A 15,645-nucleotide genomic window follows, 5' to 3' on the forward strand; every position below is an offset into this window, starting at 1 on the left:
CCATGAAAGTGGTTTGGCAAAGAACAAGCATAGGAGGATACTGGGAGAGGGGGAAAAAGGGCTAACAGGGGCCAGGTGTATGTAAGCAGGTAGCTGCCCATATGGTTGTTCAGCCACTCCCTGGGCCTGAGCACAGCAGATTGCCCTATCTGCTTGTTAAACTACATTTGTAACTGTTTTCCTGGGCGAGGGGAAATCTCCATTCGGTGTGACCACGTACAGAAACATAAATGCCAGCAGCTGGAGTTGTACCACCATGGGTCACAAGGGCCCAGGGTGCTTGAGGCACCAGAAGGCAGAGGCCGGAGCCCAGGCACACGGCCTGGATGTCTGTGTCAGTGTGTGACCTCGGGCAAACTCCAAACCTGACTAGCCACACAGAAGGCTTGGGAGCCGAGTGACCATGACTCTGGGCCAGATACTGCAGAGACCAGAAGGTCTGAGATTGGGCTACTGGAGGCACACCAGGACACCTGGGGACAGGCCAGACCAGCTGCCAGAGAGACCCAGTGTGTGTTTGTGTGTCAGCTGGGAGACCAGGGGATCCAGGGACCAGTAACTGAGCAGAGGAAGAATTTAAGGCCACTTGCTGGAGGATCCATGTTGTGTACGTAAGCATTTGCCACAAACAAGCTTTCTTCACAGTCAGCCAGTGAATGGAAAGTACAAGGCCATTGAAGCTGCTTGTATTTGCATGAGTGCTGAACTTCTTGATGTCTGTCTGTATATACATATATAGTGTGCACATGTGCCTCTTAAAGATACATCCTTGTGGTCCTGGCCACGAGGAGCTGCAGCAGTCTCCTCTATAATGGGCTACCAGATGCAGCAACTCCCAATATTGGACTCATCTAAACTTGTATTACTCTATTGCCTTAATGCGTAATGTTGCTAGAGAGACTAAGTTTTCACACTAATGTAATTATAGCAAAATACTGCTATAAAGTTTTCTTTCCAGCAAATGCCTCATGAAATGCCTGAATTACATATTGTTCTGCATGAGTGTAAAATAACTCTTGTAAAAAATGAAGCTGGCTGCCAACCAAGATTTTTTTCCTTCCTTTTTTTTCCCCTTTTTAAAATAGCTCTGCTCATCAGCCTAAGGTCATATCAGTACTTGGATGAGAAATCACAGAATGTGAAAAGCCTGGATATTAATGATACGTATAGACATCTTCGAGCTAAAACAGTAGGTATAGCTCCAAGACAATTACAAAAACCGAAGATTTGCCACAATCCACCCTTCATCCTACACCTTCCACCAACACTTGCACTTATGCAACACAGTGCACAGCTAGTTCAGCAAGATGATCTAGCTACAGAACAATCTATTTATTTTGCAAACATAAGAATTTAATAGGAATTTAATAATTGGTTTAAGTCAACATAGATGTGGTACATTGTCATAACAGTCATTTCTGCCTCCCCCCAGCCATGTCATGTTCCTGCCCCTTCACTGTGCTGATACGAGCACTCACAAATCTGGACACGTCATGTTAATAATTTTTTTCTGAGCTGGGTTAGTTTTAATCACCAGCAGTTCCCTAATCCAGTATGCCACAGGACAAATAACTCACATAAAGAAATATCTTGAAAAAGCTTCTTCAGACTCTATCTATTGTAGGGTGAATTGCAAACCATATTCCTAAAAACTTGTATTATCACAACTGAGGGGACAGCAAACCACAGGTAGCAGGAGAGAAATTCTGCTCAGCACTGAAGAAAATAAACATACCTTCACTCCTTACATCACTTCACTGCCTTTTATACCTCCTGGTTTGCTGTGAAAATGTCTAGAATTAATACCAGAAAATGAAACAAACAGTGCATCCTGGAGAACTATTGAGATGAATGAATCGTAACTATAATACAGTCAGGAATTAAAGTAGCCAAATCACTATGGATTGCTGAAAAAGCTCAACAGCCACAAATTTTACAAGTGATAGGTTTGTATCACATCCACTAACTGCATCAAGTGGCCCATGTAAATTTAGACACATTATAAGACAGAACAACCTGAAAAGGAGAATGTCCTAAATCAGGGGAGCATTTTGGAGGGAGAGGGAGGATCTTTTGTCACACAGAACTGAGGAAGAATCTCTCCATGACAGACTTAAAAAAAGAATCACTCTAAGGTACATGAGACAAAGGGGAAAAGACATCTGAGAAAACTGAGGATGCCCTAAGAAAGAACGTGTCTTGAAAGATGCCATTTGGAACAGAGAGCAAATATGAATGTTGAAAAGAATGACACCAGCTTAAGTGATTCAGGCTGGGACCTTCTAGTGCAAAAAATATCGAATCACCAGATTGCTACGTCCTGTGAAGGTGCTCTGCCCACAAAGTGGTACCGCCAGGATAAGTCTGAAGGACTTCTGTTCTTATTTAGTAACACGCAAGCAAACTAGCTCTGCAGAGACCTGGGGTTAGCATTTGCAATCACCTAGGAGCCTGAAAATCCTTCAGAAAAGGATGAATGCAAGATTTGAATCAAAGCTAAAATGGAACCCTGGCACCCCTGTGCTTACAAAAAATGTAGAAAGATTCAGCAGCTAGGATGGGGTATGTTACACATCACTGAATATACTGGGCTATTATGGCAGTGGAAACATTTGGCAAGTATCAAGGCAGTTGCTTACCCTTGCAAATGAATTTGGCAGCTGCATAAGATGAGTGTCTATAGGTAGTAAGGGCTGCAAAACTTCCATTAGGTCATCATATAGTCCTCTCTACTGACACGACAGCAAGACAGTGCCAAGTCATTTGATCTGCCTGTCTTTAAGAGCCTGCTGAGCAAAGGGTGGGTAAGAAAACTTTCAACTTGGAAGGTTTCTCACAGGGACAGTTGTTTCATGGGCAGGGTCAAAAGGTAAGGGTTGCAGGCATTAATCACTAAGGAGAGGGTTGAAGATGACAAAATTTTGTGAACCGAAAGTTGTAATACAACTTCACCTAGAAGTTACAGTGCTTAAATACATTCGCACCAGACCCTTTAGAAATAATACCTTTAAGTCATTTGTGTTTCAAATGGCTTTCTCATGTCACTTGATTTTTTTTTCCTCATCTTCATCAGCACTTTCACCATCAGTTTTATACTTTATTGCCCTTATCTTTCCTGTACCTGGACTTCTTAGACCACTCCTTTCCTTTCTCCTGCACAATTATTTCTAAACCTCTCTCCTGCATGGGACGTGAGACAAATAAGGCAAACCTTTACCTGTTTTCTTTGTCCTGTATCTATTTTTCTGATCAGCATCTAGCATGTATTAACTTCCAACCTCTAACAGGTCTTGAAACTGTTGCAAGAACAAAGGTTCCAGCCTGCTTCAGAGCTCTTATCAGCTAAAATTCCAAGCATTAAAGATTAATACAGTTCTGTCCCCTCTGCTGATATAAGGCATTCTCTCAACATTTAGCCCACTGAAATGAGGAATATATGAGTTAGGCAATTAAAATGCCCTCCTTGACAAATTTTAAAGAATTTATCTTCATCTCAGTATGACATTCCAAGACCCACACATTCAGATCAGTAACCATCCTTCAAACTAAGTTTGGCTTAAAGCTACAGGACTCTGTAATACTGTGTGACTCTACAGCTCCATGAATTAGCTCTTCACTTTACAAGTTGTGTCCTTAAAAATAGAAAAGCTAAGAGCCCCATTATTTACAAATTAAGAAATGCATCGATTCCTAATACATGCTTATACCCTCTCTGATCCACTCTTCAAACAAGCTTTTTTATGACTAATCAGAAGCAGCTGAGAAATACAGAAAGGTTTGAAAGTATTATTTTCCCTAAATTCTCACTTCTTCATTAGCAAGACAGCCCCTAGGAAAAGAAATAGTGTAAGAGAAGCCAAGTTTATGCAAGTTTCCCATTTTGTTCATAGAGAGACTAAAATTTTGGAGATTATGCTTTTACATACTATCCTGAAAATACTACCCTGTGCACTATTCCCTGCATTTGACAGAGAAACAGCTTTCTCCATTCTTCTAATCTTGCTCACTGGATGTTTTGAAGACTGAGATAATAATCTTATTGTCTTGTTGGCTCAAGGAAAGTCATACTGTGACAAAGCTTCTGTTTCAAGGAAAACTTAAGGCCCAAAGCCAAGAGCTGGGACTGAACTCTAGTTAGGCTGACATGGCAACAAAGGGGATCCAAACAATGAGCACAGCCACAGAAAGATTTGACAACTAGCTTTGAAGGCATTCAGGCCTAGTCTGTCATAATACTCATGATAGCTCAAAAAACCTCCAGTTCCCTTCAGTAAGGCATTTCTTGTCGCTCCACCTGAGAGCTGCGTTCCTTCATCTTCTCTTAAGTCCACCTTTGTATCTGTTGGAGACAGGAGAGCTGGGAATATATCACACTCACCAACTCCCCACATTCCAAACTAGAACTTTACAAAGGGTGAGAGAAAGGAAAATAAAGACATGTGAAAAAATGTGAATAGCCATGCATTTCTCTTTTACACATCTTACATTTGTATAGCCTGGTAACAGATTTTGAAAATGAAAAAAGTAAGAAGAAATTATGTGTACAGCTCCCCTCAGAATAGATGAGGGAATAGAAAGAATTATTACTGATAAACCTGAATTCTTTAAGATAATCTCTATGCAGTGTATTTTCCAAGTGCCTCATTTTTAAAGTTACAGTATTAGATAATCTCTTTTTCTGTATGCAGACTAGATGCTGTGTGCTTGCATGCAACTCTAGGGAGGCTAAACTGTAATAAATATATTGGGATAGTAAGTTCATTTCCCAACCCATCCCCTGCCAGCCCTTGGAAAGGGGTGTTTGCTTTGTATCTGCAGTTTCCAAGTAGACCTCTCTTTCTGCATGAGTATTTAAGTATTTCTGCCTATTTGTTTATAAATTTTAATTTTCAATAACTTAATACCTTTTATTTAAAAATGTATGAAAGACTATCATCTTTACATGGAACACAGCTTTCTTCAGTAACAGATATATCACTGCTCAAAAGTAAAGAACCTGGCAATTTATATTTTTCATTGTAAAGAAGCAGCCACAGTTCCATTTAATAGAAGAGTTACTACTGCGCAACTTTCATTTTAATCCCTCCAATTTCCTTGGAAAATGTTGAATATCTTACATCTAATATAATTCTTTTTCTTTATTTTCTGATCATGTAATACCCTTTCTGATTTCTGGTTTACTTCCACTCTCCTTCATTATCTTCATTAGCTCAAATGCAAAGCACATTTAACTGGGGCAGATGAAAAGTATATTTCTCTGCCAATTCACTGCTCTTTCCTCCAATGTGTGAATATCCTGGTTATATCATCTATAATTACATAAAGCCTAGTTATTCATATGACAGCAAGATATGATCATACCAAATTATAAATTAACTGTGGAATTATCCCACTAGAATTATGCAAGTCTGGATTTGTTTTACAGCAGCATTGCAGATGGCTGCCCCATCCAGGAAAGCAGTTTTGCAGTAGCTGAACATTACATGAAATGTTGCCTTTGGTTGTGAAGCTGCTGTAAAGTTCCTTCTTTCCATCTCACTTTTGGCTGCTAATTCTACTAGCACTGTGTAGCTCAACACTCAGCTGGTGGGCATCCCAAATTCAAGATGAATAAACACAGTCAGGAATGTGACAACAGCCCAGGGTAACACTGAGTGTGCACAATCAGCTGGGGAAACACAAGGAAAGGCCTTAAGACAGCAGCAGAGTAGAAGACATCATTTCACACCACAAGGAAGAGCACCAAGTAAAAGATGTTGTCTTGAGGAAATGTCAAAGAATCCCAAAGCTACAGACCATAAAACACGAGACCCACTGTGACTGATGTATAAGTGAACACTTCTGGAACCAGCACCCAATCAGATACAGACCGTCTATCTTACGATGCATTTTCATCAGTCCAGTTTTATTAACCAGTCCCCATCTCTTGAGATGGACTGATCAAACAGGCACAGATGACACCTAAGCAGTAAAGAAACTATCCTGAATTGAGAATAAACTTGTCTATAAATTTGTCTGTTGGCTATTATAAACTATTCTTCTAGAATATTGCAGGGAGAAGGAGAACATTTTAAATCATAAAGATCTATCAAAGTAATTTGGTACTATTTTTAATAAGAAATTACAACAAAATTTATAGACTTGTAAAATCTTACCTGCAAACAATGCAGTAATAAATTACTTACACTCAGGCATCCAGTCACATCTTAGCTGTTCTGAGGTGTGCTTGGTAATTTTTAAGAGCTACAGATGATTATGGAGTATCTTTTACCCAAAGATTTAACTGCTTTACCAGCTGTTTATAAAACATTTAAAGGACACAGAACTGCAGCTACAAAGATATCAAAGTAATTCTAGGAATAATCTGCTTCATTATGAGATGCCAGGCATGAATGTTTTTAGTTCTATTACTAGAAACCATAAGTAGACAGTTAGACTGAAACTGGACAATATGAAAGTCTTGAAAATAAATTTTTTAATCCTCTGATTAAAAGTGACAGGTAATTGATTGCTACTGTCATAAATGAACAGTGGATTTTCTCTAATATTCACATTAATGGTTAAATGGTCTTTATTGATATCAAGTGATAAGAGGTATCAGACAGACCTGTAATAATGTTCCAGAAAGCTCAAGGAACCACATTATGAAAAATGAAGCTTAAGTATGCAAAGCATCCAAACCTTACAGATGAATGTAGTCAGTAAACATTAACATTCCAGAGAAGATAGAGGAAAATATATTCAAAACTGTATGGAAATAATAAGTACAGATGATATTATCATGAAAGACATTCAGAAACATCTATTTAGAGACATAGGGTGAGCACATTAACCCTGTTATGAAATACATTTACAATTTGTCCTCATTGTTAGCTCAAAGATAGTATCTGACCATGACTTCTGACAAAGTTCCTCTTGGAAGATGCACTAGCAGATGTTAGTGATGGATGAAAAACAAGGTATTCTTGAACCAAAAACCAACCAAACAGGTGGTGAGCTGTAACAGAATAAAACTCTGAATCCATTCTTTCTGTTCACCCACAAATAATGAAATCTTAGTCCAACTGGAATGTTGCATCCAAGTGTTCAGGTGAAGGAGCTGTTCATTTCCACACACAAAATAGTAAGCCCAAAGGACAACACACAGCAACATTCTCCTAGATTAGAAGTACCAACAGAAAGTAAGCTGTAAACTCAGATAATAAACAAATTAAATTACGTTTGCTTTATACAAATAAATATATGTTAAATCCTTAAATTGAAGACAATGTGAGTAAAAACCTCAGTTCTTGCCAATCCTGCTCGCTAGCAACACCAAGGAGATACTAAGTATAGTTTAGGGTCTGCCTGTCTATTGTTTCTTCAAATGCAAATGATTTGTATTTTCTTGTTATTGCTAATAGAACCTCAGAATGTCACAAAGGACAAGTAGAAACCAAGCACTTGAGAGGTACAATAATGTCCTTCCAAATACATTAATGGTTTTGTTTTCAGTTACTGGTAAATAGTTTAGGAATGTTTAAGTAATTTTCATTTTTAAAGAGCATGCCCACTTAGTTGAATTCTTTGGAGGCATGTGAGAAAAAGTATTAATGACAATGTCAAATAAATCACCTCCCTCCCAAAGATCCATTGTGTGAACAAGAATTATATTCTGAATACAAAACAAAGGTACTAAAGAGATTGCCATGTTCATTCCTCTTAAAGAGAAGCAAATACCAATTCTTAAAGGAGAAGTAAGGTTCATTTTCCTACAAAGAAACATGTAACATTATTTTCCAGTATTCAGAACTTATAATCACAAATTGTAAACTGCCCAAGGAACATGTTCACAATCTTACAGTTCAAACACTCCTAAAATTACAACACATACCTAGGTTTCATTCAGCTGTTGCTACAAATTTACTAAATGTCTCTGGAAATACCTCATCTCACTGAATTTCAGAGTCCCTTACATTTCACTTTCATTAATGACATTTTAGTTAAAAGATTTTTTTTTAAAGATGCTTAGAAAAACAAATATTTTTTAAGATTGATATGCTGTAATTTTAAGATTGATTCTGTCTAATAAAATCCTTACTTGTCTGCTTCAAGAAATGGACACCATGTGTCAGATCACTGAGTTTTGTTGGTTTGGTTTTTTTTTTTTTTTTTTTTGAAAGAATGCACAGCATTTTCAGGGCTGGGTTTCAGAAAGATTAGGTCTATGAACAGTGCAGTTGTCCAATGGTTCACAGGTGTTTCAAAAGAATTTCAATGGAACCTAGAGTATTTATTTACACATTCCACTGCTGCACTGGAAACCCAAACACAGCAGCTTTGAGTGTGATATGTAACTATCAAATTGTTTATCATCTGCATTAAATGATATGGAGACCAAAATAATGCATACACATAGACTTTTTCAATCTTAAAATTATTTTAATGCCTCTTCAACAGAGAAGTATGAGGCTCCAGAGACTGACAGTCAAATATAATCCCATTACAATATTAATGATAATAAAAAACCCCAACTGACTCTGGCTTTTACAACTGGTTTCCATTACTTCTGAATTTCATACCAAAGCCAGCTTTGACAAAACAATTTAGCTTCACACTACAAAGAAGGTTATGATTTACATAATCAATGTAATCTCTACATTAGCTGTAATGAATAGCAGACAAAAGTGACGTAAAGGGTAGAAACTCTCTTGGGAAATCTGAGTTATTAAAAAATTACTTAAGATTTAAGGAAGACTCAATACAGGTTTGTTTTCTCACTACAGTGCTCTCATCACCAGTGAACCTGAAGACAATAACTAATACTGACATTAGACATCCTTCTTTTATACATTTCATGACAGCTTTTCAAAGGCTTGCAGGTTAGCCTCATTCTGCATGCATAGAAAGGGCTTTGGCACAAAATGCCTTCTTCAGAAAGGCAACAGCACATCAACAGAAGCAGCTCACCCAGTTTCACTCCACAACATTTTGGTTATTTTTCTAAAGTCATCACAGAGGACCCATACCAGAATTCTGCACCCAGAATTCATGATATGGTAAAGATATTTAGTACCTTTTCCACGTCATAAGATTTTTTGCTGGATTGACTGCTGATTTCCCATATTATTTTGGAATTAAATTTGCTATTTATCTTTTAAGTGCACTGCTAAACAGAACTAGCTATAATGGTTACAAATAGATACAAATTTTATAATAGATACAAATTTTTGCAGATGTACCTATAGGGAAGCATGACCCCTCAACATGCCCCATAGACACTGAAAATTTTCTTGAAGTCTAGGCATCAACTGGAAGTTTCAGCATGCAGCAGATAAACATGAAAGCCACAAGACTTAAAGACATACAAGGAAGCTGAATTTCCCCACATTAGTTCTGCCAAACAGAGTGCATACACTCTGGGTCACATACCATGCCAGTAGCAGCATCCTATCAGGGCTATCACGTTCCCATTTTTTGGGACTGAAATACAGAAAGAAGAGTCAATGGCAAAGGCTCTCCAAAGCACCTTACAGAATGGAGGGGGTTGCTGCCTACCAGGGCCTGGAACTTGTACAATCTCCAGATGCTAGAAAGGGCGTTGATGAGAAAAAAAAGAATCAAAAACTACAAAGACATGCGAAAGGGACAGACAAAGATAGTTCAGGCAGGAACAAACACATAACAATAAAAGGAAAAAGGCAGCCACTTTTAAACAGATGAAGGTCAGTAAGCTTCCTCAGCAAGGCACTACATCCTAATGCCAGACCCAGTCCCATCTTCTACTAAACTACATTTCTAAATATTTCCCAGGTGAAAGTTGGAGTTGGACAGGTTACAGAGCTCAGGTACCTGATATGTCAGCAAGCAGAGAGGCCAGAGACCAAGCAGACTGCCTGGATATATTGTGTGAGATTCCTAACAAACACCAATGTGGACTAGCTGGCAAGTAGGATAAGAGGCTTGGAAGCCAAATACTGGTGCAGCGATGAGTCTGGGCCAGATATTGGAGAGACTAGAGGGTCTGACACTTGACTACTGAAGGGACCAAAAAGTCCATGCAAGTTACTCAAGAGACCAGGACACCTTGGGGGTTGGCTCCTGGTAAGTTCAGCTACCAGCCAGAAACGTTTGTACGTGTGCACGTCTTGGGCACAAGGCAACTGGGAGATCACTGAATCCAGGGGCCCACCACTAAGTAGACCAAGTGGCTAAGACAAGTTACTGGCAGGACCCACAGTGTTCTTGTACCCGTGGGAGTGCAGGTCTGCATACCAGGAACTGGACTGGGAGCTGTGAGCCCATGTGCCCACAGCTGGGGTGTCCAACAAATCAAGGAGACAGCTACTGAACAGACTGAGTGCGTAAGGTCAGTTACTGGAGGGATCTAAATTCTCTGTGTGCATGTGTATTTACATATAAATACATGTGCATTCATTTGTTTTTCCACAAACAGGCTTTCACCCCAAGCCACCCCAGAGAAGGGAAGAGAAAGGAAGGGATGTGTCCATGGGCACTGCTTGTGCTTGCCTGAGTGCTGTATTCCATATCCACGTTGGCCTATGTGACCAGTCATGTGTATGTGTATATAGGACATATGTGTGCCTATTGGGAACAATTCCCTTCTGGGAATTTGCCTCGCTATTGGCTGGACCTTGGGACACAGAGCTATGTCAGTTTTGTTTCAATGAGGCTTCAGGATTTAAGAGGTCTTATAACAAACAAAATTAAATGCAACTGTTAAAGCCTTCCAATAATTCAAAGTAATAAGAGGCCCTGAAATGTTCTTTTAAAACTTCACTCGCTACACAAACTATTATTAATTAAATGAACCTTAAACCATCATTATCAATGTAATTAATTACAAAGAAACAACAGTGAAATAACAGTAAGACAGGTGTTTAAAATGCCTGAGCTGGCTCCAAAAGGAGCGATTTTCATCCATCAATGTTAGTAACACAGTTCAAGTGCCAGGCTTTCAATATGTACTCGGCTTCTGAGGTCATACACTTGCATTCACACAGCACAGAACTGTGCTGCATCTGGGGTCAGGGCACACCAGGGCTGGGAAATGAAGACACTCAACGCCACAATGTTGTTCAGGTCCGTCCAAGTACACTTGGGCGCACAGCTGATGAAGTGCACACCCACAAATGAGCAAAGCCAGTTCTGCTCTGTGGCTAAAGTTGGCTTAAACCTTAAGTGCCCACTGGAGACACTGAAGAAAAGAAAACCTCATGAATTCTGAAAAAAAACCTGAATCCACTCAGAATGGTTAGCTTTCTCTGCATGAGGTCAGCAAGGTCTCCAAATTACAACACTTTCCCACTATTTAAGGTATTACAATTCTTGTATTTTACCAACTGTAGATTAGAGTGAGTTGACTATAAGGCTCTTCTGGAAGACACAAACCTGAATAGCAATACTACCAACTGGCTTCCAAAACATCTTGGCCCTTTCTTTTTTTATTAAAAAATTTGTTTAACACTTATTTCTTTCACTCTATCCAGTATAACACCGAAAAACGCCACCACTGCACAATGCTTATAATAGTACTTCACAAAAGTTTAGTATATGCAGTCTATAATTCATAAGCTTTAAAATTCTCTTATGATACATGGTAGTAAAAAAGAAAGAGCATCTTACCAGCTTTGGGCACAGTTAGCGTTTTCTTTTCTGCCTTGCTACACTTGTCAATGCTGAAACATGCTTTTGTCTTTATTTTTCCAGTTGACTCCATAGACTGTGTAAAATTTTCATTTTGATTCTGGATATTTATTTTAGATAGCAATGAAGCACCTCCCTCTTTCTCATCTATCTGCAAAAGAGAAATAAGTTCACAATAGTATTTCCTGCATGCAGGTGGAGAGAAATAAAAAAAACAGAGCAACAAGAAGGGATTTCAAGACATACTAATTGTCATTATCAAATTGTTACATAAATATATACATCTCTGCAAAACTATATGCATCACAACATGTGTCTGCACACAATACCAAACACTTGTGTGAATAGTTTATGAAATTAGTTTAATACGAGTCTTCTGTAGATAAATAAAAATTGTGCTGCTTTTCTGTGTCAATATTAAAGATTTCAGAGAAAGTCCCTCTGCAACAGAACTGCAACTCAGCATACTGAGACTTTACAACAAGTATCCTTGCTTTTTAACTGCTTTTACAAAAAAAAATCCAATAAAGCCCATGCCAAGATGCAATCCCCACCTCATTTACACTTGAGAATTGCATTTGGGCTCAATACTGATTAATTTTATTTATTTAAAAAACATTTTTCTGCAACCACTCCACAGTGAGAGAAGCCTAACCTGAGCAGCAAGGTCAAAGGTACTGACAGCAAAGCTGTCAAAATTTGTTCTGAATAGATTATTTAAACAGAGATCATTTGTGGTGAGCTCAGATGTTATCTTTTAATCACAGTACTGTACAAAATACTTTTAGTGCACTGTTCAGTTTACCTCCTTTAGCTTAATTTCTTGGTCCATTTCCTTAGCTTCATTCTTGAGACAAACAGCAGTACATTTTCCTGGTGGTATAAACCTTGGCTTTTTGCCAGCATTTCCTAGGACTTGACTGGGAGCTGCAGATCACCTCATATTCAGCTGTACTGCTCTGCAGGGTGGACAGGAAGGAAGGAAGCAGATAAAGACAACTGTAGTCAGGATAGGCTTTAAATATAAAAATATATCCATAGATGACAACAAAAGCACTGTTTCAAAAGATAAAAGAGCATACAAGATCTTCAAATAACAATATTGATTCACAAGCATAATAACATTTAAGAAAAAGTAGTATCATCACAATGCTTTAAGTACTAAGAAAGATCAACTACAGCAAATTCTGCAGCTGAACATCTCGATTTTCATTTAAAAAGCCACTAATGCAATTCCTAATAGGAATAAATGCTCTAGAGATGCACAGTGTAGGGCTACTTAGCAAATTTACACCAGTTTGTAAAAAGAAAGATAATTTTAAGCAAAACTTACTATTCTATACACTGGAAACATAATTTTGAAAAGCCCATTATTAGTGCACAGTGAACAATGAATTAATGCACAATGAACAATGAATCTTAAAGGTATGTCTCATACCTGGGACCAGCATTTTGCATTAAACAGTCAATTATATTGGTCATTCAGGTTCACCATAATAAGATTAACATTCAGCAGAAAATTATCACTGAATTACAGTGAATATTGTTGCTTCATGTTATGTCCACTTGAACAGTGGAAGGAATGTATTACAGATTTTCCCTCAAAATATAAGACCATTATTCCCCTGAGCAACCTTAGGGCAAAACTAAACATATGCCAATGTTAATATGACAAAGTTTACTTTGCAACCAATAGAAAAACAAGTTATAATCTTAATGCTTCAAAGTAGAAGACAGAAATCAAACAAAAGAAGAAAACTCCAATAGAATGACACATCAGTCAAAATGAAGAAGGCAAGCACAACTAACACTACACTTACAGGTATAATTCTCTGTTTACACATGTTTATTTTAAATGATCCCCTCAACTACTAGGTTAAAAATAAACCATAATACAGATTGCAGAATCAAACTTCTGCACCATCTCAAAAGCATGTTTGCATCCTGCTGAAAGTGTGTTTCTGCACCTTTTTTTGGTGCTACTCTGCACTCCAGTGGCTTCCTGGGGCACAACCACCATTCCTTCCAAGGTTTGCACTGAAGTAGTGACAGAGCACTGCCAAAACACTTTGCAAACATGCAGAGACTGGTAGCAGGAGTAGTTGCATACCAGAGTATGCATATCTGCATAACTAGCATATATATGATGGGGCAAAATGGCCTCAACTGTTGTCACTTTCACTGTGGCTGTTATCAAAAGTACAAGGAAAGAAGCCTCTGTGTCTGCAGCAGTTCACTTAAGTTAGGCTTACCTGACAACAGTGATAGCAAATGAGTTTTAGTTAACCCTATGCAATAAGGGAGTAGGTTGGTTATTATAACAGGAGTATCTGTAGTGTGAAAAGCCACTGTGAACAGTGCAAAGGTGTCAAGAACCTTCAGGCAGAGCAGACTGCAAGTACCACTGCTCAGCACAGCCAGCTTCAGGTGCCACGGGAATCTGAACAAGTTCTCTACCCAAACCTACACTACACAGTGATGCCTGGGAAGACAACACAGGACACCCGAGGGCCCCGCATGAGGACTGTGCATAGCATGGCTGCAGTGCTACACTAACCCTGCCCACTGCACTTGAGGTTCTGTGGGACAGAGAAGCTGCACAATTCATAAATTGCACATATCCATGATTAAAGCACTCTGGTTCCCAAATCCATTTGGCCATTGCACTGTCATTTGGTCTAAAATCATAAAAACAAACTCATTAGGAGATGTGAAAATTACTAAGACATTTGAAGACACTATCCTTGATAACTCAGTAACTTCACTGTTGCCATATTACCTACTTGCAAGTACAAAGACTCTTATGGGTTTGTGGGTTTTAAAATTAAATATTGCATTCAGAAATACATCTTTGTTTTTTTAAATACAAGCTTTCATAAAATATAATGAATTTTTTATATATTAAAAAAATAGTAACCAAAATGTTTACATTTTGTCCCTTTACACTACTTTACCTAATAGGAATAGAACATCAGGGATGTACAACAAACCACTGATGCCAGGCTTTTCAGATAAGATCAGAGTGAGTGTAGCAAGGCAAGGAACAGCTCCAGACTACAACTAAATGAAAGAATATGCAAATATGCCCTTTCCTCAGAGACAGCACTAGTACACCAGGGAACCTTGCCCTGCCTTACTGTTAGGTCTGGCTGCAGGGAAACAGCTGCAAGCAATGCAAAAAGCACTGCTCCTAGCTTTTATTAGCAACCATGCCTGACCAAACCCAGCGCACCACAAAACCACAGCCCAAACCGTCTCATGGGTGCGTCTGGTTTGCCAGGCATTGCATTCGGTTGCACTTTCGTCCTTAAGGGTACATTAGTAGCTGCACTGAAAATTAAATATACATACAAAGAACGTTCCAAGATTTTACACATCCAGCTCAACACGGTGTGCACGGAGCTGTGCTAAAGGCAGCCACAATGCCCATGTCGGCCCAAACTTGACAAGCTGCTCCCGGAGTGTTTGAAGAGGCACTGCCGGCACAAATGCAGAGACGTGACACAGCATCAGCTTTTACTCAATTAAATTGCAGGCAGCAAGTGCATCGCCTTGAACATCAACATTACTGAAAAATCGCTTCAGATCAGAAGTAGCTGTAAGGAATTTTTACAAGAGCATGTAGCGATAGGACAAGGGAGGGATGGCTTCAATCTGAGGTAGCGGGGTTAGATTAGATGTAAAGCAGAACTTCTTCACTCTGACGATGGTGAGGCACTGGAACAGGTTGCCCAGAGAACTTGTGGATGCCCCATCGCTCAAGGCCAGGCTGAATGAAGCTCTGAGCAGCCTGATCTAGTGAAAGATGTCCCTGCCCACAGCAGGGGGCTTGGAGCCAGATCATTTATAGGGTCTTTCCCAGAGTCGCTTCCACCAGGCCCCCGCGCCCGTGGCTCCCATACCTGCGCTCCCGCCGCCGGTCCCGCCTCCGCGCTCAATTGTCCCGCCGCGCTCTCCCGGCAGCCCTACCGGCCGCACCGCGCCTGCGCCCTGCGCAGC

The 15,645-nt window shown here is 39.3% G+C and overlaps 1 protein-coding gene across 1 annotated transcript in view; it reads right to left on the reverse strand.

The window, feature by feature from the left end:
* Positions 1-15,605, reverse strand: part of RAD54B (RAD54 homolog B) — a 61,866-nt gene extending 46,261 nt beyond the window's left edge. The window contains exons 1-3 of the mRNA XM_053947974.1: positions 15,549-15,605; positions 12,452-12,605; positions 11,626-11,797 (exon numbers count right to left, since the gene is read on the reverse strand). Of these exons, the coding sequence (XP_053803949.1) occupies positions 11,626-11,797; positions 12,452-12,478 (199 nt within the window). The 5' untranslated portion in view covers positions 12,479-12,605; positions 15,549-15,605. The remainder of the gene's footprint in view (positions 1-11,625; positions 11,798-12,451; positions 12,606-15,548) is intronic.
* Positions 15,606-15,645: the final 40 nt, after the last annotated feature.

This window comes from Vidua chalybeata, chromosome 1 (assembly GCF_026979565.1).
Source record: "Vidua chalybeata isolate OUT-0048 chromosome 1, bVidCha1 merged haplotype, whole genome shotgun sequence".
NCBI lineage: Eukaryota > Metazoa > Chordata > Aves > Passeriformes > Viduidae > Vidua > Vidua chalybeata.